At 40.0% G+C, this 24,010-nt stretch overlaps 1 protein-coding gene across 5 annotated transcripts in view; it reads left to right on the top strand.

The window, feature by feature from the left end:
• Window positions 1-23,419, top strand: part of klhl42 (kelch-like family, member 42) — a 33,494-nt gene extending 10,075 nt beyond the window's left edge. For all 5 annotated transcript variants that reach the window (XM_087997236.1, XM_087997235.1, XM_087997237.1 and 2 more), the window contains 2 exons: window positions 12,209-12,402; window positions 18,112-23,419. In XM_087997236.1, the coding sequence (XP_087853362.1) occupies window positions 12,209-12,402; window positions 18,112-18,557 (640 nt within the window). In that variant the 3' untranslated portion in view covers window positions 18,558-23,419. The remainder of the gene's footprint in view (window positions 1-12,208; window positions 12,403-18,111) is intronic.
• Window positions 23,420-24,010: the final 591 nt, after the last annotated feature.

Genomic DNA, 24,010 nt, shown 5'->3' with positions numbered 1-24,010 from the left:
AATTTCTGTTTGTGTTTCAGATTTGCAGCGTCTGCAGTTCTTTAGGTTTTTCTGTGATATCAGAGATGTTATATTTCACATGTATTTCTTCTGTAACTAACAATCTTTCTTTTTTGTACACACTGTTATATGTCTTAAAAATGTCAGTTCTACAAAATTTTGTAGGAAAGGTAACTTTCCTACAGAAGACATAAGAAACTGTATAAATGGTTGAAATAATCAGAATCACAACAACCCAGATCCTTTATCAATCAGTTCTTGATAATGTGGCAGAACTTTTACCAAGCATTTCCAATCTGTGAAAAGCTAATGAAGTGGGGAAACCCCTCTCTTACAAAGGTAAAAATAATCTTTTAGTGCTACACATTTCAAACAGGCCTTATTTGTAGTAACAAAAGTAGTAAATCAGAGCACTAACAATATCTTGATTAGGTGTCATTTGTAGTCTTGCTGTATCTGCACTTGGTAGAGGTGGGGAGACCTATGTACTGACCAGATAATTCATTGATTGAAAGGCTTACAGTGAGCGTTTGGTCCAGGCTCAATAGCCTACTCCTTCTCCAAATTCTTATGTTTTTAAGTAGCAGTTATTTCACTATTTGGGATATTTACTCAGTGTTAAAGGTCATTTTTCTTTCATGGGTACAACACACCGGCGTTTTAACTGAAACAAAGTTAATTGAAACAATATTTTTGAAGATCAGTAAATGGGTTGAAACAATTTTGTGATGACTGTTGTACTAGTGGTGGTTGATGGGTAATATTCATCCTGGAGTTCAGTTATTAGTGGGGTACCGCAAGGATCTGTTTTGGGTCCACTGTTGTTTGTCATTTTTATAAATGACCTGGATGAGGGCATAGAAGGATAGGTTAGTAAATTTGCGGATGACACTAAGATCAGTAGAGTTATGGATAGTGACAAAGGATGTTGGGGGTTACAGAGAGACATAGAAAAGCTGCAGAGCTGGGCTGAGAGGTGGCAAATGGAGTTTATTGCGAAAAAGTGTGAAGTGATTCACTTTGGAAGGAGTAACAGGCTTACAGAGTACTGGGCTAATGGTACGATTCTTGGTAATGTAGATGAACAGAGAGATCTCAGTCCAGATATATAGAGCCTTGAAAGTTTCCACCCAGATTGATAAGGTTGTTAAGAAGACATACGGTGTGTTAGCTTTTACTGGTAGAAAGATTGAGTTTTGGAGCCATGAGATCATGCTGCAGCTGTACAAAACACTGGTGCGGCCATATTTGGAGTATTATGTACAGTTTTGGTCACTGCATTATAGGAAGGACGTGGAAGCTTTGGAATGGGCTCAGAGTAGATTCACTAGGATGTTGCCTGGTATGGAGGGAAGGTCATACGAGGAAAGGCTGAGGGACTTGAGGCTGTTTTCATTAGAAAGAAGAAGGTTGAGAGGTGACCTAAATGAGACGTATAAGATCATCAGAGGGTTAGATAGGGTGGACAGTTAGAGCCTTTTTCCTCAGATGGCGATGGCTAGCATGAGGGGACATAGCTTTAAATTGAGGGGTGATTGATATAGGACTGATGTCACAGGTTGTTTGTTTACTCAGAGAGTAGGAGGGGAGTAGAACACACTGCCTACAACAGTAGTAGATTCGCCAACTTTAAGAGCATTTAATGATCATTGGATAGGCATATGGATGCGAATGGAATAGTGTAGGTTAGATGGGCTTTAGATTGGTTTCACAGGTCAGCTCAACATCGAAGGCCGTAGGGCCTGTACTGCATTGTAAGGTTCTATGTTCTATGTTCTGCCAGTTATGAACATAAGATATAGGAGCAGGAGTATTCAAATCATACCTTTGAGCCTGCTATAGAATTATAGTCATACAACACGGAAACAGACCCTTAGTTCCAACCATTCCATGCTGACCATGTTCCCAAACTAAACTAGTCCCACCTGCCTGCACTTGGCCCATATTCCTCCAAACATTTCTTATTCATGTACTTATCTAAATGCCTTTTAAACATTGTAACTGTGCTCATATGCACTGCTTCCTCGAGAAGTTCATTCCACATATGAACCAATCTTTGTGTAAAAGAAAATTGCACCTCATGTCTTATTTAAATCTTTTTCCTCTCACCTTAGAAATAGTCCCCCAGTCTTGAAATCCCCCACCTTAGCGAGAAGACACCTGCCATTCAACTTAGCTATAACCTTCATGGTTTTATAAACCTCTATAGGGTCACCTCTCAACTTCCCACGCTGCAGTGAAAAACGTTCCAGCCTATACAGCCTCTCCTTGTAACTCAAATCCTCCAGTCCCAGCAACTGGTAAATTTCTTCTGAAACCCTCTCTAACTTAATAATATCTTTCCTATAACCGGAGGACTAGAACTGGACACAGTACTCAAGAACAGGCTTCACCAATGTCCTGTACAACCTTAACATAATGTCCTATAATAAAAGGTTTGAGAAATTAAGGCAAGCATGCTAAATACCTACTTAACCACCCCACCTACATGAGATGCAAACTTCAAAGAATTATGTACCTGAACACCTCAGTCTCTCTGTTCTACAACCCTTTGGATAAGTACATGAATAGGAAAGGTTTGGAGGGATATGGGCCAGGAACAGGCAGGTTGGACTAGCTTAGTTGGGATTATGTTCGGCAGGGACTAGTTGGACTGAAGAGTCTGTTTCCATGCTGTAAGACTCTAAGACTACCCAAGACCCTACTTTTAATTGAATAAGAATTTCTTTTGTATGTTTTACCAAAGTGCAATACCTTGTATTTATCCAAATTAAACTCCATCTGGCTCTCCTCAGCTCATTGACCAAGATCAAGATCTGTTTGTACTCTTGGATAATCTTCTTCACTGTCCACTATATCACAATCTTGGTGTCATCCGCAAACCTAGTAACCATGCTTTCTATATTCTCACCTAAATCATTTATATAAATGACAAACAAAAATGAACCCAGCACCAATCCCTGTGGAAAACCTCTGGTCACAGTCCTCCAGTCAGAAAAACAACCATCCACCATCACACACTGTCTCCTGCTGTTGCCAATTTTTTATCTAATTTCAAAACTCATGCTGAATTCCATGTGATCTAACTTTAACAAATTAGTCTACCATGCAGAACCTTGTCCAAGGCTTCACTAACGTCCATGTAAACAATGTCTACCACTTTGCCCTCATCAATCTTCTTGATTGCTTCCTCAAAAAACTCAAATCAAATTTAAGACAGGATTTCCCTCACACAAAATGATGCTGACTGTCCTTAATCATTCCTTGCCTCCCAAATGCATATAAATCCTAACTTTCAAAATCATTTACAGCAACTTACCCACCATTGAATTTCTACCACTCAATAAGATCATGGCTTCTCTGATTGCCAGTCCCCATAAACCTAAACTCTCTTTTCAATCAAAAATCTGACGAATTCAGCTCAAATATATTCAATAACTCAGCCTCCTCTGCTCTAGGGTAAGGGAATTCCAAAGACTAATGACAATCTGACAGAAGAACTTCAATCCTCAACTTTGTCTTAAATGAGAAACCCATTGCTTTTAAAACTGTGCCCCTGGTTCTAGATTCTCCCACAGGATAAACATTAGGCAGAATTTAATGCTCTCTCCTGAAGTGGATTTGCACGTAGACCTGAGTTATTTGGGTTAGAAGCAGTGGGAATCTTGATGCCGTCTTGCCTCTTCCATGATTAAATCCAGGAGAGGATGGTTCAGGGATGGTCTTCCCATCTCAATGCCAAGTAAGGTTTTTCAGTGGGCAATGAAAACCCATCATCTCATTTCATGTCGTCTGGTATTGAACCAAAGGAGGTTGGGATTCAACATGCAGGAAGCCAGAAAAGCAAGCTGTTTGTTTGTGACAGGAGTCCTTTGTTTTCACAAAGCATAATCATGAAGGACCTGAAATTCACCTGCCATTTCTGGTCACCCCAGCTGACCACCTGTCCCTCTGCCATAGCTAATGACCTCCTCACCATGATTCCATCCCACCCTCATTCGATTCTGGGCCTCTGGGACTCAATTATGCCCATCGCCTGAGTGTCTGTATGTTTTAATAAAATCGTCTGTCATTCTGCTAAACTCCAGTTGGTATAGACAAACATGTTGGGTCTTTCTTCATAAGACAGCTTCTTCATCCCAGGAATTAGCCCAGTGAACATCCTCTGAATTACTTCTAATTAAAGCAAATCTCTTCTTAGGTAGGAGACTAAACTTGTACACAGTACACTAGTATGGTCTCACTAATGCCCTGTGGTGTTGTGGCAAGTCTTATCTACCTTTACACTCCATACCCTTTGCAATGAAGGTCACCATTCTATTTCCCAATTATTTTTTGGAACTGCATACTAATGTTTTTTGACATTCATGTACAAGTACATTCAGATCCCTCTGTAATGCAATATTCTACCAACTCTCTCCAAATAAATAATATTCTAGCTTTCTAGTTTTTGCTGCCAAAGTGGACGAGCTTGCATTATCCCACACTCTACTCCATCTGCCAAACTGTGTGCCCACTCACTTAACTTATCCTTATCCCTTTGCAGACCATGTGGTCTCCACACAATCTCCTACTAATGTTTGTCAGCAAATTTACTACAGTTCATTCAGTGCCTCCATCCAAACCAACAACATAGATTGCAAATTGTTGAGGTCCCAGCACAGGTCCCTATGGTAGTCCATCAGTTACTGTTTGCCAACCTTAAATTGACCCATTTAGATCATCAGACCATAATTCGTAGGAGCAGAAATTAGGCCATTCAGCCCATCGAGTCTGTGCTGCCATTCAATCATGGCTAATAAGTTTCTCAATCCCATTCTCCCGCTTTCTCCCCATAACCCTTGATCCCCTTGATATTGGAGAACCTATCTATCTCAGTCTTAAATACACTCAATGACCTAGCCTCCACAGCCTTCTGTCGCAATGAATTCCACAGATGCACCATTCTGTGGCTGAAGAAAGTTCTCCTTATCTCCATTCTAAAAGGTCTTCCTTACTAACAGAAACAACTTCCCAACATCTATTCTGTTCAGGCCATTCAGTATTCTGCATGTTTCAATTAGATCAAATCTTTCTAAACTCTCTCAAGTATAAACTCAGAGTCCTCAAGCATTCCTCAAATGTGAAGTTTTTCATTCCTGAGACCATTCATGAACCAACCTCTGAACACACTCCAGGGCTAGTACATCCTTCCTGAGATATGGGGCCCAAAACTGCACAATACTCCAAATGTTGCCTGACCAAGAACCTTACAGAGCGTCAGAAGTACATTCCTGCTTTTATATTCAACTCCTCTCAAAATAAATGCCATCATTGCATTTGCCTTCCTAACCGCTGACTCAACCTGCAAGCTTTCCATGAGAGAATCCTGGACTAGAACTCCCAAGTTTCTTTGCACTTCAGACTTCTGAATTTTCTGCCCATTTAGAAAATAGTCCATGCCTCTATTCTTGCACCATAACCTCACATTTTCCTGTGTTGTACTCCATCTGTCACTTCTTTACCCACTTTCCTTACCTGTCCAAATCCTTCTGCCATCTCCAGCCTCCTCAATGCTACCTGTCCCAACTCTCCTTTCCTTCTAGCCAATCCTTTATCCATACTCGTATATTAAACAGCTCTTTTCGGAATATAATTTATATTTCCATGAGCAATTCGTATGGAAGCCTTTAAAATGAAATACAAATATTTTACAGCAATGAATGACATTCATTGCACTCTATTTGTCAACTATGGTACTGATATTGTCCTAGAACTGCTGGTACTGGTTTGTTTATGTTCCTTGTAACATGGAAAGGGAATATCTACAGTCTTGCGTGAAATAATTCTAAATATGTAGCTTATTAATCCAAATGTATGTATATAGTGCCCAAGTGCATTTGAGCTGCTGTGCTGTTATCTGTGGGCTGAATCTGCTCAGCAATAACAGTCATGGTCACTCGTTCCAACTGCTTTAAGTTCAGAGAAATCTCCACTTTTCTGGCAGGAATTTCCATACATGGCTCCTGCAGAAATGTGGAGTGTATCTCTAATCCAGTTGAGACCTTGGTGTGAAGGAGAAAGCTAACTACACTCCCTTTTTCGTGATAGTTAGCAGTTGCTGTGTTCTGTGACTTAAATGTCCAGCGGCACAGTCAGTCACTTTGACAGATGCTGTGTATTTAAGCTAAGTGTAAAGCTAGAGTGCTATGGTACCTGATCAGTAGGGTGTCTGGTGGATAGGGTAACAGCTAAGTGATTGAGTGTTGAGTGTAAATTGGGTTGGCAGGGCTGTAGAGTCTGGTGGGGAAATAGGAGTGTCATTTCCAACAAAGGGGGTGGGGTTGGAGGTGTGATGGCGTTTGAGCACTGAGGGGTGGTGATTGGTCTAGTAACAGGGCAGTCAGATCCCAGTGGAGGGGGGTTTGTTGAGTCACAGTGAGAGGAATGGTCTCGGGTCCTGGAGAGGAGGGGACACTGGGTCCCAGTGATGAAGAGGGCTTGTTTGGTATTTGTAGCAGGGTAAGAGTATCAGTGGAGAGATGTGTATTGGCTCTGGCAGGGTGCACAGTGGAGGGGTCCTGCAGGGCTCTGAGGAAGGTAGAGTTCTCAGGTCAGGGCCTGGGGCTTGTAAGGACTGGAGGGGGAGTGTTTTGGAGATGTGTGCAGTAAGTTGTGGGTGAAATTTATAATTGCCCAGTAATTTTAAATTGTTTTTAATTGTCTAATTTTTCCTGGATAACTTATTTATTTACAGTGGAACCCTCTGAATGCTCCAATTTAAATAGACACTTTTGCAGAGTTCTGGCACAGCAGAATTGCCCATCAGAATCTTCAGTTTCCTGGGCAGTTTGCTTGGAACCTGCAATGTCTGGGATTCCACAAGGTCCCAGTGCACAACTCCCAACGACACTGCAGAAATGACTACCTATGTAAATGTTAAAATGTGATATAAAATACCTCAGTATGTCAGAACTGGCAACAGCCAGTAGGGAATGCAGACTGGCAAATATTTATTCTTTTCTAAAGGTTCCTTTTCAGCAAGAGAGATACATGATTTTGCAAAGACTAAACTGTATTCTAAAAATACGAATTTGAGCATAAGATTTAGCAGCAAAGGTAGGACATTTGGCCCCTCAAGTCTACCTAGCCATTTGATGAGATTATGACAGATCTGGTTGTATCCGTATCTCTACTTTCCTGTCCACACTACATCCTTTGAGTCCCTTGTCAATCAAAAATCTCTCGAACTCTGCCTTGAAAATATTTAATGACAGCCTCCACTGCCGTCCAGGGAAGAGATTTCCACAGATTAAAAATGCTTTAAGAGAGAAAGAAAATCTCCTCATCTATGCTTTTAATAGAGGAGACCCCTTATTTTTGAACCGTGTCCCCTAGTTCTGGTCTGTTCTATAAGGGGAAACACCCGTTCAGCATCCATTCTGTCAAGTCCTGTCAGGATCTTATATATTCGAATAAAATTACTTTTCATTCATCTAAACTCCAATGAATATGTGTCCACCCTGTCCATTCTTCCTCATAAGATAATCTCTTTTTCCCAGAAATCTTTTCTGAGCATTCTTTGAATAGATTCTGCTGCAAGTTAATACTTTATTAAATAAGGAGACCAAAACTGTACATAGTTCCTCAGATGTGGGATGTATTCTGTGATTTTGGAGGAGAAATTTTAATTGTATTAAGTGTCGATCTCCAGCAAGTTAACTGCAGTGATTAAAAAAGGTAACTCACAGCCATCTTAGAACAAAGAAAATTGCAGCGCAGGAACAGGCCCTTTGGCCCTCCAAGCCTGCGCTGATCCAGATCCAGATCATCTATCTAAATCTGCCGTCTGTTTTCTAAGGGCCTGTATCCCTTCGCTCCCTGCCCATTCATGTATCTTAAATGACGCTATCGCTCCCCCCACTACCACCACCTCCGCTGGCAACACATTCCAGGCACCTACGATGCCTCTGTGTAAAGAGCTTTCCATGTATATTTCCCTTAAACTTTTCTCCTCTCACTTTGAACTCGTGACCCCTAGTAATTGAGTCCTCCGCTCTGGGAAAAGGTTTCTTGCTATCCATCCTGTCTATACCTCTCATGATTTTGTAGGCCTCAATCAGGTCCCCCCTCACTCACCTTCTTTCCAATGAAAATAAGCCTAATCTACTCAACCTCTCCTCATAGCTAGCTCTCCTCTATACCAGTCAACATCCTGGTGAACTTCCTCTGCACCCTCTCCAAAGTGTCCACATCCTTTTGGTAATTCAATATTCCAAATGTGGCCGAACCAAAGTCATACAATTGTAACATGACCTGCCAACTCTTGCACTCAATACCCTGTCTGATGAAGAAAAGCATGCTGTATGCCTTCTTAACCACTCTACTGATCTGCGTTGCCACCTTCAGGAAATAATGGATCTGAACACCCAAATCTCTCTGTACATCAATTTTCCCCAGGACTTTTCCATTTACTATATAGTTCACTCTGGAATTACATCTTCCAAAATGCATCACCTCGCATTTGTCTGGTTTGAACTTCATCTGTCATTTCTCTCCAATCTATCTATATTCTGCTGTATTCTCTGACAGTCCCTTTCACTATCTGCTACGCCACCAATCTTAGTGTCATCTGCAAATTTGCTAACGAGGCAACCTACATCTTCCTCCAAATCATTTATGTATATCACAAACAACAGTGGTCCTAGCACAAATCCCTGTTGGACACCACTGGTCATTGGCCTCCCCTTGGAGAAACTCCCTTCCACTACTACTGTTTGTCCCCTGTTGCCCAACCAGTTCTCTATCCATCTAGATAGAACACCCTGGACCCCATGCAACTTCACCTTCTTCATCAGTCTTACTAAAGTCCATGTGTGTGACATCACTTCCCTCATCAATCAACTTTGTCACCTCTTCAAAGGATTCTACTGGGTTTGTAAGACATGACCTTCCCTGCACAAAACCATGCTGCCTATCACTGATAGCCCATTTTCTTCCAAATGGGTATATATCCTATTCATTAGTATCTTCTCCAGTAGCTTCCCTATGACTGAGGTCAGGCTCACAGGTCTGTAATTACCTGGATTATCCCTGCTCCCCTTCTTAAACAAGGGGACAACATTAGCAATTCTCCAGTTTTCAAGGATACTGCAAAGATATCTGTTGAAGCCCCAGCTATTTTCTCTCTCACTTCTGTCAGTAACCTGGAATAGATCCCATTCAGTGCTGGGGACTTGTCCATCTAATGCCTTTTAGAATACACAACATTTTCTCCTTCCTTATGCCAACTTGACCTAGAGTAAGGGCGGCACTATGGCACAGTGGTTAGCACTGCTGCCTCACAGCGCCAGAGACCCAGGTTCATTTCCTGCCTCAGGCGACTCTCTGTGTGGCGTTTGCACATTCTCCCCATGTCTGCGTGGGTTTCCTCTGGGTGCTCCGGTTTCCTCCCACAATCCAAAAATGTGCAGTTTAGGTGAATTGGCCATGCTAAATTGCCCGTAGTGTTAGGTGAAGGGGTAAATATAGGGGAGTGGGTCTGGGTGGGTTGCGCTTAGGCGGGTCGGTGTGGACTTGTTTCCACACTGCAAGTAATCTAATCTAATCTAATCAAAGATCTAGCCCTAACCTCAACATCCACCATGTCCCTCTCCTTGGTGAATACCGATGCAAAGTACTCATTAAGGATCTCACACATTTTCTCTGGCTCCATGCATATCTTTCCTCCTTTGTCCTTGTGTGTGCCAACCCTTTCCCTTGTTACCCTCTTGCTCCTTATAAATGAATAAAAGGCTTTGGGGTTTTCCTTAACCCTGCTCACTAAGGATACTTCATGACCTCTTTTAACCCTCTTAATTCCTTGTTTCAGATTGGTCCTACATTCCCGATATTCTTCCAAAGCTTTGTTTGACTTCAGTCGCTTAGACCTTATGTACACATCCTTTTTCCTCTTCTGAAGGATAACTAACAAGGGGTAACTAATGCTGATCCAGCCAATGATATCCATATCTCATGAATTACTTTTAACAAATGACTGGAAAAGATTGTCACTTTCACGTGAGGATGGGATGGCTTTTCTTAATTGGTGCATCATATTGAGGTTGTGCAGAACTTTGGTAAAGCCAGTTTTGGAGTACAATCTGTTTTGATATGACGCAATAGTTCCATTCCTGAGTTATATGAAAATCACATACTAGAAGCACCATTTAAACCAATGGAACCATAATCACATTATAGCCAATACAGATAAGGAAAGTTTGCATTTTACAAATAATAGTCTAAATTCTTAATTCGCGTTATAGCCAATTCACATTGAAGAAACAGGCATTATTGCAGAACTGACTGTACTGTGTACAGTTCTGGTCACCCTGCTATAGAAAGGGTGACCAGAACATTGGCGAGGATTCAGAAAATATTTACCAGGCTGTTGTCACGACTGGAGATTGTGAGTAATAAGAATAGGCTGCATAGATTGGGATTTATTTCACTAGAGCGTAGGAGTTTGAGGGGTGACCTTATAGAGGGTTTTAAAATCATGAGGTGCAAAGATAAGGTGAATAACAAGGTTTTTTTTTCCCTGGGATGGTTGAGTTCAAAACTAGAGGGCATAATTTTAACGTGACAGGAAAAAGATTTAAGAGGGACCTGAGGAGGCAACTTTTTCACACAGAGGGTGGCTCTTATGTGGAATGAGCTACCAAATGGAGTGGTTGATGCTGGTAAAATTGCATTATTTAAAAGACATTTGGAGAGGTACATGAATAGGAAAGGTTTAGAGGGATGTGGGCCAAATAGAATCAAGTGGGACTAGTTTAGTTTGGGAAACTTGGTCGGCATGGATGAGTTGGACAAAAGGGTCTGTTTCCATGCTGTATGACACTGACTCTATATAGCTAGATATCTAAGCACAAGGAGTTGGGGTGTGCATGAAATTGACATCCCTGTTGTTTCTTCATGGGGCCAAATTTAATTATATTTAAAAGGTGTTTATTCAGACATTAATTCTCTACAAGTCATGAGCCTGGCTGAGTCTATGTCATGTTTAGCTCTGCAACTGCATATACCCTCTCTTCACTTCTCACCCCCACCTTGTTTATTTTCACCTTCTGAAACATTCTCCTCACTCGTCTCCCTTTTGGACTTCCATTTGTTGTTCTAATTACTGGCTGTACCTATGCACCCAGAAACTTCTGTGCCACAGAACTCTGTTTCCATTTAAACAATAAACTGTTTTTACATAACATTTTCTGTATTTTAGTTCTTATAATGTATCCAATCTATCCTTATAAATCAAATTCTCCAACCCCCAGCAACACCCTTGTAAATATTTTCTGGATCCTCGCCAATTTAATAATATCTTTCCTATAGCAGGGTGACCAAACCTGTACAAAGTACCGTCAGTTCTGCGATAATGTGCATTTCTCCAACGCGAATTGGTTTTAATGCATTTGAAGAATTTAGACCATTATTTGTTTAGCTTTACAATAGAAAGATGCAATGAGATAATCAGAACAGCAGCATGCATGGTAACTTTCAGGATAGTTCTCTGTAACCTTTATCTGAATTAAGTCTTTCTTGACAGGATCCAACTGTCCTGTTTGCAGGCATTAAGTGTTGAATATGAAATGAGTTATGCCAATCCCAAGCTGCCATTTCTTTGCCCAAAGTGCAAAATTGCCCAAATATCAGCACTAATTGTCACTCTTGCTGTGGTCTCTGTAGTTATGGAAAATGACGCACTATTTCTGTAGGGATTCGGGATAAGGTACGGAGGAGAACCTTTTTATCTAACCATGTTGCACCTGAACTGGGAATCTTTGATGCGAGAGAGGGACGACCAGAAATATATATTCCGTTACCAAGCAGGAAGGTACTTAATTTGAAGGATAAAGTATATTGTCATTTAATTGGCTGTAATTTATAAGAGGAGAAAGTGAGGACTGCAGATGCTGGAGATCAGAGTCAAGAGTGTGGTGCTAGACAAGCACAGCAGGTCAGGCAGCATCAAAGGATCAGGAGAATTGATGTTTCGAAGGTAAGCTCTTCATCAGGAATGAGGCTTCTGAGCCAAGGGGGTAGAGAGTTCCTTTATTGCTGACTGACCTGCGGTTCTTTTCCAGCACCACACTCTCGACTGTAATTTATATGATCCTGTCAAAACTGAAAATGGTTTAGAAAAGTAAAGATTAGAATATTTCGTATTGATAACATACTTCTCTTTTTACAGATCAAATTTTAAACTTGTAGCTGTCAGTGAGAAATTGTATGCAGTCGGTGGTCAGTCCCTTTGCAATGTTGAATGTTACAATCCAGAGATGGATTGGTGGAGTTTTGTAGCCTCAATGCCAGATCCTCTTGTGGAGTTCTCAGCCTGTGAGTGCAAAGGGATGATCTATGTAATGGGTGGATACACAACACGAGGTGAGTTTTAAAGAAGATTTAGTGTCTGTCTGCTTAAGCATATCTGGATGGTCTATTTGTACGTGCCACCCTAGCAATGGAGATATTTTACTTTTAATCTTGAGCTCCTGGTCTCAGCTTCATTGGTGTGAATGAAAGTTTAGTACTTTTGTACAGGCAGGAAAGGAAAGCTGGAGGGGATCCTGGGCAAGTCAAGCTGGCACTCTGTGCATTGTATTAATGAGTTATACCACAGAGTCATAAAACAGATTTTAATAAAATTGAACTATTTTATTAATAATTGAACAGTATTAACTTAAAAACTGTAAAATTTGAGTAACCAAGTTTTAAAACAGTATTTCTTGGAACTTAAAAAAAAATTGAAAATGTTGCTCTAGTAGCCTCAATATTCTAGTAGCCACTTTATTTCTTTGTGGAAACCACTAACTGACATTCTTAACTCTAACCCCAATTCATTGTTACCAGGCAAGTCAATCTCTTATATTTTTCTTGGCTTTTACACCAACTGCAATTCACTGGTTCTCAGTTATCATCAATTACCTGTTCTAAGTCATTAGATCAGCTGGCCAGAGTGATCATCAATCCAACTTTTCTTCCCTTTTTGATGAGATTTGGTTTTGTTGCAGGAACTCTACACCAGCTACAGAAGGTGTACTGAGTAAGAGGCTGCAAATTTCAATTCCTCAAGCTATTCTTTTGAGATAATTTCTTGAACAAAACTGAAAAAAAAGGTGATAGCAGTGGACTAGTACTATTATCACTAGATAAGTAATCCAGAGACCTGTGAAATGTTCCAGATACCCAGGTTCGAATCCCGCCTTGGCAAGTGCTGGAACTGAATTCAGTTTTAAAAAGCTGGAATTAAAAGTCTAATGATGACCTCAAAACCATTTTCAACCTTTGTACAAATCTGCCTGGTTCACTAATGCTCTTTCTTAAGAATCCCTACAGCATGGAAACAAGCCCTTCAGCCCAACAAGTCCACACTAACCAAAAGAGAAAATGTTGGAAAATCTCAGCAGGTCTGTCAGCATCTGTAAGGAGAGAAAAGAGCGAGCTTTGACAAAGGGTCAGTTAGACTCGAAATGTCAGCTCTTTTCTCTCCTTACAGATGCTGCCAGACCTGCTGAGATTTTCCAGCATTTTCTGTTTTGGTTTCAGATTCCAGCATCACGGTGGCACAGTGGTTAGCACTGCTGCCTCACAGCACCAGAGACCCGGGTTCAATTCCCGACTCAGGCGACTGACTGTGTGGAGTTTGCACATTCTCCCCGTGTCTGCGTGGGTTTCCTCCGGGTGCTCCGGTTTCCTCCCACATCCAAAGATGTGCAGGTCAGGTGAATTGGCCATGCTAAATTGCCTGTAGTGTTAGGTTAATGTAGCGGAATAGGTGGGATGCGCTTCGGTGGGTCGGTGTGGACTTGTTGGGCCGAAGGGCCTGTTTCCACACTGTAAGTAATCTAATTTAATCTAATCATCCGCAGTAATTTGCTTTTAAGTCCACACCAACTCTCTGAAGACTAGCCCACCCAGATCCATTCCCCTCCCCTATATTTACCCCTGACTAATGCACCTAACCTACAAATCCCTGAACACTATGGGCAATTTAGTATGGCCCATTCACCTAACCTGCACATCTTTGGATTGTTACAGGAAACAAGAGCACCTGCAGAATATGTAAACTCCACACAGACAGATGCCTGAGGTTGGAATCAAACCGGAGTCCCTCGCGCTGTGAGGCAACAGTGCTAACCACTGAGCCACCATCTGCCCCTTTCTTTTTGAAGAGTAGACACCCAAACCCATTCCCCATTACTCTACATTTGCCCCCTGACTAATACACCTAACCTATACATCCCAGAATGCTACTGGCAATTTAGCATGGCCAATTCACCTAACCTGCACATCTTTGGAGTGTGGGAGGAAACCAGAGCACCAGGAGGAAACCCACGCAGACACGGGGAGAACATGAAAAGTCCACACAGACAGTCACCAGAGGCTAGAATTGAACCAAGGTCTTCCAGGAAGGGAACTGGCATTCTTAGTCTAGCCTACATTTGACTCTTGACCCCAGACCATCAGCAATGTGATTGACTGAGATGACCTGGCAATTGCTAGAATGGGAAAAAAGAAATGAAAATTATGGTCTACCTGGCATCAACTCAAGTACCAGAAACAACAATGGCACACATAGCCCTGTAAAGCCAATTCTGTAAAGCCCTCCTTACTAATATCCGGGGCTAGTGCCAAAATTGGGAGAGCTGTCTTTGGAGAGGCAATAGTTTGGCATGGCTATACTCATGGAATCATATCTAGATTAGATTAGATTCCCTACAGTGTAGAAATAGGCCCTTCGGCCCAATCAGTCCACACTGAAGGGTAACCCACCCAGACCCATTTCCCTCTGACTAATGCACCTAAAGCTATGGGCAATTTGGCATGACCAATTCACCTGACCTGCATATCTTTGGACTGTGGGAGAAAACCAGGACACCCGGAGGAAACAAGTGCAGACACAGAGAGAATGTCCACATGGCACACAGACAGTCGCCTGATGCTGGAATCGAACCTGGGACCCTGGTGCTGTGAGCCAGCAGTGCTAACCACTGAGCCACTGTGCCACCTTGCACATAATCTCCCACACAATACCATCACATCCCTGGATATATCCTGTCTCACCAGCAAAGGTGGTGGCACAGTGGTATACGGACAGGAGGGAATTGCCGTAGCAGTTTGGAACATTGACTTCAGGCCTCATCAGATCAAACACAGACAAGAAAGCCTCCTGTTGATTACCACGTACTGCACCCTTCAGCTGATGAATCTCTGCTCCTCCATGTTGAGCACCATTTGAAGGACACACCAAGAGTGGTAAGAATGCAGAATATGTTAGATGTGCACCAGGAGTGGCTCAGCAGCACCACTACTGACCAGGCTGGTTGAGTCTTAAAGGATATAGCTGCTAGGCTGGCTCCCTGTCAGTCGATGAGGGAACCAACAAGAAGGAAAAAAAATGCTTGACCTCACCAATCTGCCTGTCGCAGATGTATCTATCCATGACCGTATTGGTAAGAGTGACACCTTTACAGTTCTTGTGTATATTGATTCCAGCCTTCACATTCAGAATAAGCTCCATCTTGCTTTAGGTCATTATCAACTTGCCAAATGGGACAAACTTCAAACAAATCTAGCAACTCAATACTGGGCATCCATGAGTTGATGTGCCCAATCAGCAGCAACAGAGTTGTACTCCAACACAATCTGTAACATTATGCATTGGCATACCCCTGATTCTTCAATCAAGCCAGGGGATCAACCCTGGTTAAATGCAGGCTGGCATGTCAGCAGCAGCGCCAGGCATTTCTAAAAATGAGAGGTCAACTTCAAAAGCTACAACACCGGACTACTTGCATGTCAAATAGCATTAGCAACAAATGATGGACAGAGCGAAGTGATTCCACAACCAGCTGGTCAGATCTAAGTTCTGTAGACATGTCGCATCCAGTCATGAATGGTGGTGGACAATTAAATAACTAAATACAGCATGAGGCACTGCAAGTCCCAGTTCATCAGTGCAAAAGGAAAGGCTAATGCATTTATGACAATCTTCAGCCAGAAACTTCAAATGGGTGATCTATCTTGGCATCTTCCAGAAATCCCCAGTATCACAGATGCCAGTCTTCTGCCAATTTGTTTCACTCCCCTTTTAGCTAGAAACAATTGGAGGCACAGGATACTGAAAAGGCTATGAACCCTGACAGTATTCTGACAATAGTAGAAGACTGAAGCTCCAGAATCTGCCATAGCCCTAGCCAAGCTGTTCTAGTACAGCTACAACACTTGTAGTCACCTGACAATGTGGAAAATTATCCAGGTACGCTCTGTACAAAAAAGCAGGACAAATCCAATCCAGTCAATTACCACCACATTGATGTACTCTCGATCATCATTAAAATGATGAAAGATGTCTGCAATTGTGCTATGAAGCAGTGGTTATGTAGCAATAACAAGCTCAATGATGCTCAGTTTGGGTTCCACTAGGGCCACTCAGCTCCTGAACTCATTATAGCCTTGGTTCAAAAATGGACAAAAGAGCTGAATTCCGGGGAGAGGTGAGGGTGAATCTCCTTGGCATCAAGGCCACATTTCACCAAATGTGACAACACGAGCCCTATCAAGGCTGGAGTTGATGGGAATCAATGGGGAAAACACTCCACTGATTGGTGTCATACTTGGCACAAAGGAAATTGTTGTGGTTGTTGAAGTTCAATCACCTTAATTCCAGGACACCTCCACTGGAATTGTCAGGGTAGTGTCTTAGATCCAACCATCTTTGGCTGCTTCATCAATGACACCCCATCCCCAATCAAAAGGTCAGAATAGGGTGGAGGGAGTGATGTCTGATGACTTCACAATGTTCAGCACCATATGTAACTCCTCAGATATTGAAGTAATTCATATCCAAATGCAGCATGACATGAAAAATATCCAGGTTTATGCTGAGAAGTGGCACGTAATATTCATGACACAGAGGTGCCAGGTAAAAAAACCACCGTCAGCAAGAGAGAATCTAACCATTGCTCTTTGGCAGTCAATGATATTGCCATTCTATCAATGTACGGGGCTTACCATTGATCAGATATTGAACTGGACCAACCACATAAATACTGTGGCTACAAGATCTGCTTAGAGACCAGGAATCCTGCAGCAATTTGCTCATCTCCCAATACCTGTCCACCATCTAAAAGGCTCAAGGCAAGAGGGTGATGGAATAATTTCCCCTTGCCTGCATGAGCAGCTCCAATAACATTTAAGAAACTTGGCACCATCCAAACCCCAGCAGCTTGCTTCATTGGTACAGCACCAACAAACATTCACTCCCTCCCCCACTGATACTTGTGGCAGTATCGAGTATCAATTCCAAGATGCAGTGCAAAAATTCATCAAGGCTCCTTAGTCAACACCTTCCAAACCATAACCATTACTATCTAGAAGAACAAGGACAACAGATTTATTGGGGAACAACACCATCTGTAAAATCCCCTCCAAGTCACTCACCATCATGACTTAGAAATACATCTCTGTTCCTTCACTGTCACTGGCTCAAAATCCTGAAATTCCCTCCCTAACTGCATATGGTCTACCTGCAGCACATGGACTGCAGTGGTTCAAGAATGTAGCTCACCAACACTTTTTCAAGGGCAACTAGTAATAGGCAAAAATGCTAGTTTAACTAGTGATGTCGTCATCCTTTGAATGAATGAGAATAAATCAAGGAATTAAAAATCACTTTTAAGTCTACATCTGATCTAATGTAATGTTTAATTCTCATGTCCATGCATACCTGACTGCTAATGATTTAATAATATGCCATCTCTGTGACACCTTATCATAACGTGAAGAATTACATTATGGATCAGCACACCTGAACAGTAAACTGCTGAGCTGCAATTTGGATACTTTGATAGGTAACATGAATATCAGGATGTGTCTCCATAACACTGATCTCATTCAATTGCCATTCTAGTCTGCTGTGATAGTGGCCGACTTTGAACAATTATACTTAGCATGCATTTTTCAATATTTTGGTTTTATTATTGAGAAGGTACTTCCCAACTTTGACAGTGTTCTGTTATTGGTTTTGTGATGCTATAGATGTTTAAAATGTTAGCCTCATTTTAAATTAATTAAAAACCCTTATAATTTCAGATAGAAATATGAACATTTTACGGTACTGCCCTACCTCAGATGCTTGGACTGTCCTAGAATCCTGTGAACTTCATATTCGTAAACAACAAATGGTGTCTGTGGAAGATACAATTTACCTTGTTGGTGGCTGCATCCATGAGAAAGGTGGAAGTAGGAAGGGAAGTCATACTGAAGATATGCTTACAATTCAGTCCTACAATGTGAACACTAGGGAATGGCTCCACCTCAAGGAAAACACATCGAAATCTGGACTAAATTTGACTTGTACATTGCACAATGATGGGATCTACATTATAAGTAGAGATATTGCACCAACAACCAGCCTTGAACATCGTGTATTCCTCAAGTACAATCTATTTTCAGATATGTGGGAAGCATTCCGACGTTTTCCAGCATTTGGACAAAATACTTTACTTTGCTCATTGTATTTCCCTAACATAATTTAACAGTAATTGTTTTGTGATGAAATGGAGTTGGTGTAAATGCAGCAAGATCCTAAAATGAAGAGGAATGGTAGATGTGGGCCAATTTAATGGAAGCAAACTGCTCCACCTTAAACGACTCAGAGTTGATCATTATTCCTAGGCAATTAGTTGTGAACTGAATCTTCACAGTAATAATACAACAGCAGGTATCTCCTACTTAACTTCAAAATTGTAATTGGGGAACACAAGCTAAAACAAATAAATTCCTTCTGATTAATAATACAACTGAATTACTTTTCTTAAATGTTAAAGAACAAAGACAAGATTTTAAAAACACAGTTATATGGCAGTGATTGGTGTCAATCACTTGAGAAGGGGCCTTGTTATTAAATGACTGTTGATGGCAAAGTTACATTCAAGTGAAGTATGATGTTGAGCCTAGAAGTGACTCATAATGCATGATGTGTCTTCAGTGCAGAATACTTATAACCTAATAAAAGCTTAATTTTACTCCACTAAAGAATCTTTCATTGCTCCAAACAATAACAATTTTGTTCATATAGACATTTCATCAGCATGACACAAAATGCACTGCAGCAATCTGGTTTATCAAGGTTTGCTGTTTTACAGATGAATGTGTACTTTAAAATGGGACTGTTTCTGTGTTTTTAAAAATGAATCAATTTCAAAATCTTGATGTCAACACTTTAAAGTATTTAGCATACAGGGTACATGTTTAATTTATTTTTGTTAATCATTTGTGTCAAAATACTGAGTGAAGAGGAGTGTTGGAGCTGGTCTGATTCTTGTTCTGACAGTGTAAAGGTGCTCAATTAACCCTAAATTTTAGACGATAAATATATGAATTCTCCTCGCATTTATGTTTTCCACTTGATTGCCATTGAAACAAGCTCTGATATTACAAAATGAACTTGTATTTAGAAATCTCTAATATATTAAAAATGTTGCTGATGTCCTGTATTTGTCACACACTTGTGTCAACTTCAGTGATAAATTTCTGTGTCTACAGTTGTATTAGAAATTGCTTGTGGACTTACATTGAAGTTACAACCTTCTGAGATCACTGCAGTTTTGTATCTATCAGCTCCTTAATTTGTTGAGGATGAAAATGCCATACCTCCAGCCAAATCTGCTTCTCAGCTGCATATTTGTTATTCGACCACGAATAATGTAAAAATCAAAGAGAAAGTGACAGTGAAGTTATTAGTGATGATTCTTTGTATCTTTTGTTTGCTTTTGACAGGACACTTGTTAATTATTCACTTGGGAGCATTTGTTAATTTTTCACAGGTCCCCATAAAAATCACTTCCATAATACTCCAATGTTTCCTAATATATCTTTACAACCAAAAAATTACAATGATTCCAATGTTCAGATTTTGCTCTAGCAGTGCACTGACCAGTGTATGCTACTGGGACTTGCCCTTGCAACTCTAGGTTTCTAGATATTTGGGAATGACAAGTTGCTGAAAATGGTTGCTGGTAATGTTGTTCTGAGGGAAAACTGGGCTTAACTGAGTAAACAGCCAAGCTCCGCTTATTTCTTTAATCAATCAGACCGAAGGACAGGGAAGGAAGTGTAAATTAAAGGAAGTGAATTTAATGTCATATCAAGTGCAGAAAAAAAATGAGAAATATTAGATTCAGACAGATCAACACAAAAGAGAAAAATAGAAAAAAAAGGACTTGATTAAAATTCTACATTTTTATAATCTCCAATAACAATTCACACCTGAAGGGATAATCATTTTCAGTTCTTCAGAAGTTGGCTGTTATTAACATTTCTTCAAGGTCTGCCCAAATGAATGTTCTTGATGATTGTTCACTCAATCACAGCTAAGTGGCTTCGTTCTTTTACTATTGGTGAGGCATAGCTGCAGGGCCTGAGTCTATTTGAGCTGGAATGGTGATTGAACCCTACATTGTTGTCATTAATATAATCCACATGCTGCATGTCTATTAACCATCATCCTTTATTAACACTTCGCACCTAATTAAAAGTGTTCTTATATTTGAAGTAGCAAGAGTTAATTTTCTGTAGGAAATTTAGTTCATTTCTACCATCTAAGTAGAGCAACTTCGTGATATTGATTATATAGGAACGGTAAGGCAGTTAGAAGGATGGCATGTTTGTAAATTCTGACAGGTACTTTTGGATGCTGACATTTACACCTACATCTGTCCCCCACCTGAAATCAAATTACTTTTCAAATTGTTCTAATTTTATTCTACATTTATTCTGATCATTCATGATTACTATTGTAATAGGAACATAGGAACAGGTGTAGGCAATTAAACCCCTCAAATTTGTCCTGCCATTCAGATAGCTCATGCTTGATCTGTATTTCACTTCCATCCAACTATCTTTGTGCCTAAGCTGTTATGCCCTATTCTAGCAAAAATCTACAGATCTCTGGATTTAAAATTTGTAATTAGGCCAACATTTACAACTTTATGTGGGTGGGATTACAACATTTCGACCACAAGTTGTGTGAACAAGTGTTTCTTAATTCCCTTCCTGTATGCTGATTAAGGGTTTATGCCTGAAACGTCGATTCTCCTGCTCCTCGGATGCTGCCTGACCTGCTGTGCTTTTCCAGCACCACACACTTGACTCTGATCTCCAGCATCTGCAGCACTCACTTTCTTCCCTTCCTGTATGGCCTGGCTGTGAGTTAGGATTATACATTCATATCCTAGACATCCCCACCAATGGAAAATGTTTTCTTTTTTTAATCTATTCACAGCATGTGAGCATCACTAGCTTAGCCAGCATTCAGTGCCCATCCCTAATTGCCCAGTGGGCAGTTAAGAGTCAGCCACGTTACTATAGGTCTGAGTAACAGGTAAAGATGGCAGTTTTCCTTCCCTAAAGGATGTTAGTGAACCAGGTGGGTTTTTTCAACATCTGACAATGGTATCATGGACACCATTTGAGGCTTAATTCCAGATTTTTATTGAATTCATTTTCCACCATCTGTTGTGGCAGGATGGAAACCCAGTCCCCCAGAACATTACCTGATCTTTAAAAAAAACTATATCATCTTTTAACTTATAAGACAGGAAAATAAACCTTACTTATTTAATCTCTCCTCAGAATTTAATCCTCTACTGAATCTGCTGAACACCTCCAAAGGCCAAAATATCCTTTCTAAATTGCACTGCCTAGCATTGTATTCCAGATTTGATCCAATCAGTGTTTTGGAAAGCTGTGGTTTGGCAACCTCTTTGCTTTAATTTAGATCTCTAGTTATTAATTTTAACATTCCATAAGCCTTTTGATAAGTTTTTTTTGTTAATGCGATATTATCTGTAAGCATGAACTCCTAAATCTCTTTGTTTCTCATTTTTTGCCATTAAAATCTAAAATGGATTATCTGTTTTGAATCCTATCTGCTACAGTTTGTCCACTTTATCAAGTAATACTTATTAGTCATTTTATGCGCCCATCTAGTAAATCACCATAGGTCCTGAGGTCTGCTCTCTCAGAGAGACACACTGGAGGGAAGTTTAACTTGAGGGTCACCATGCCTCAGATGAGGGGCTAGGTTGAGACCTTCATGATGACATTAACCCATACAGGAATGTGAACCAGTGTTGTTGGCATCACTCTGCATTGCCAACCAGCCATCCAGCAAACTGAGTTAACTGATTCCCAACTACACACACCCATGTACACACCTAACTGTATCACCATTCTTTGGATCATTGACAAAGTTGAATATATTGCTGTTAATTTTTTCAGTCATTAATAAATGAAATGCATTTATGAGGTTCTGGCACAGATCCTTGTGTGATGTCAGTAGTCACTCAATTTCAAATCGAATGCATAGCTGTTATGCTACTCTCTGTCTTCTGTTATCTAACCAATCTCCCATCCAGAACAAAAGTCTACAATTCCACGAGCTTTAATTTTACAGCCTATTACACAAAAATGTATTGAATGCGTTTGGATGTCCATGCAAATTATATCAATAACTAGCAACATTGTTTATTCACTAATTAAATCAGTTTAATTAGACATTATCTACCCTTTCATATATTACATGTAAACAACAGCATAGCGATTAAATTACAGGATTGATAATTCAACGGTCTTGATTAATACTTTGGAGACAAGACTTTCTTTTTTATAGCAACTGAGGGGTTTCCCTTTTTATGTAACTATAAAGACTTTAGTGTTCACCTTGATATCATTCACATATTTCTTCTATCATTTGAATCTTAGTTGACTTGGTCTTATAATATTAATGATTACATTGCCAGCAATATGAAACTTCTAAGCTAAACTAAAAAGTTTAAAAATTGATTGTTGCTCAACATTTTGAAAACAACTTATGAATATTTTATTATTCCCAACATCTATATACAGGTACACATAAACACAATAAAAAATAAACAAAATTGCTGCTCTTCAGAAATTCAGACTGATACATTTAGAAATCAAGAATGCTTGCAAGTAATTGATTCTTCTTTTCCTGCAACACTTAAATTCTATAAAATTACAGGAATAATCTGAATAAAGTTGACGTTTTTGTGTATTTGTGTAAAAAATGAAAACGACTGCCCAAATAAAGAACTAATAATAATTTACTACCTCTCATGGTGATGAAAATGAGTTTGCTACTTCCATCCTGGCAATTAGGGTCCATTTATTTTCTGCCAGACCTGTAGCTAAATTCAGGAAAGCACCTGTGATCATTTTCTATTCCATTTATTTGTTCTAATCTGGTTTCTTTTAGCAGTGGCATTTTTTGGAACGGTATTATTTAATTATTTAATAATTTGACTATTGGCACATTTGATCATTGAAGATGGATGTGAATGATATTAAAATAATCCCTGAATAATATTTAAACTCCTATTATGTATGTGTGATATTATTAATAGATACAACCTAATTCATTACTGTGAGGATTGAGAGTTTTGCTAATGTTCATGATTCACTGTTAGCTTCATCTCACAGTTTGTGATTTGATTAAATTATAATCTTGTGACTCTCTGGCAGGTATTTCTCTTCTTACATAGAGGAAGGCAAGTCACATTGAGGATAGACACACTACCGAATAAGCTGTAATGAATGAATGAAATACAGTTGTCATTAGCATTCAACAAAATAAATAAAATTTAGAAACTTAAGTATTTCTCCTAAGTAAACATCCATGCACCTTGGTACCAAATTAAAGTACAATAACTTTAACAGGCAATGTGAGCACAATGAATCTAAATAAATTATATTATAATTGGAATAGACAGTTAGTCATTGTTAGTTGGATATTGCAATGAGATTAAAATATTATATTGAACATTTGAATAAAAATTGTGTTGTTCTGTATTACAAAGCAAAATTGTTGTCCTATCTGGTGGATGAAATTTATTTACTGTGGAACAGAAATAGAGCCATTCAAATTATGACAACTTGTTAATTTGATGGTCAAATTATATGAAGTGAG

This window comes from Chiloscyllium plagiosum, unplaced genomic scaffold (assembly GCF_037043375.1).
Source record: "Chiloscyllium plagiosum isolate Xiang-an unplaced genomic scaffold, Cpla_swu_hap1 HiC_scaffold_19, whole genome shotgun sequence".
Taxonomy (NCBI): domain Eukaryota; kingdom Metazoa; phylum Chordata; class Chondrichthyes; order Orectolobiformes; family Hemiscylliidae; genus Chiloscyllium; species Chiloscyllium plagiosum.
This window is presented reverse-complemented; position numbering and strand designations above follow the sequence as displayed.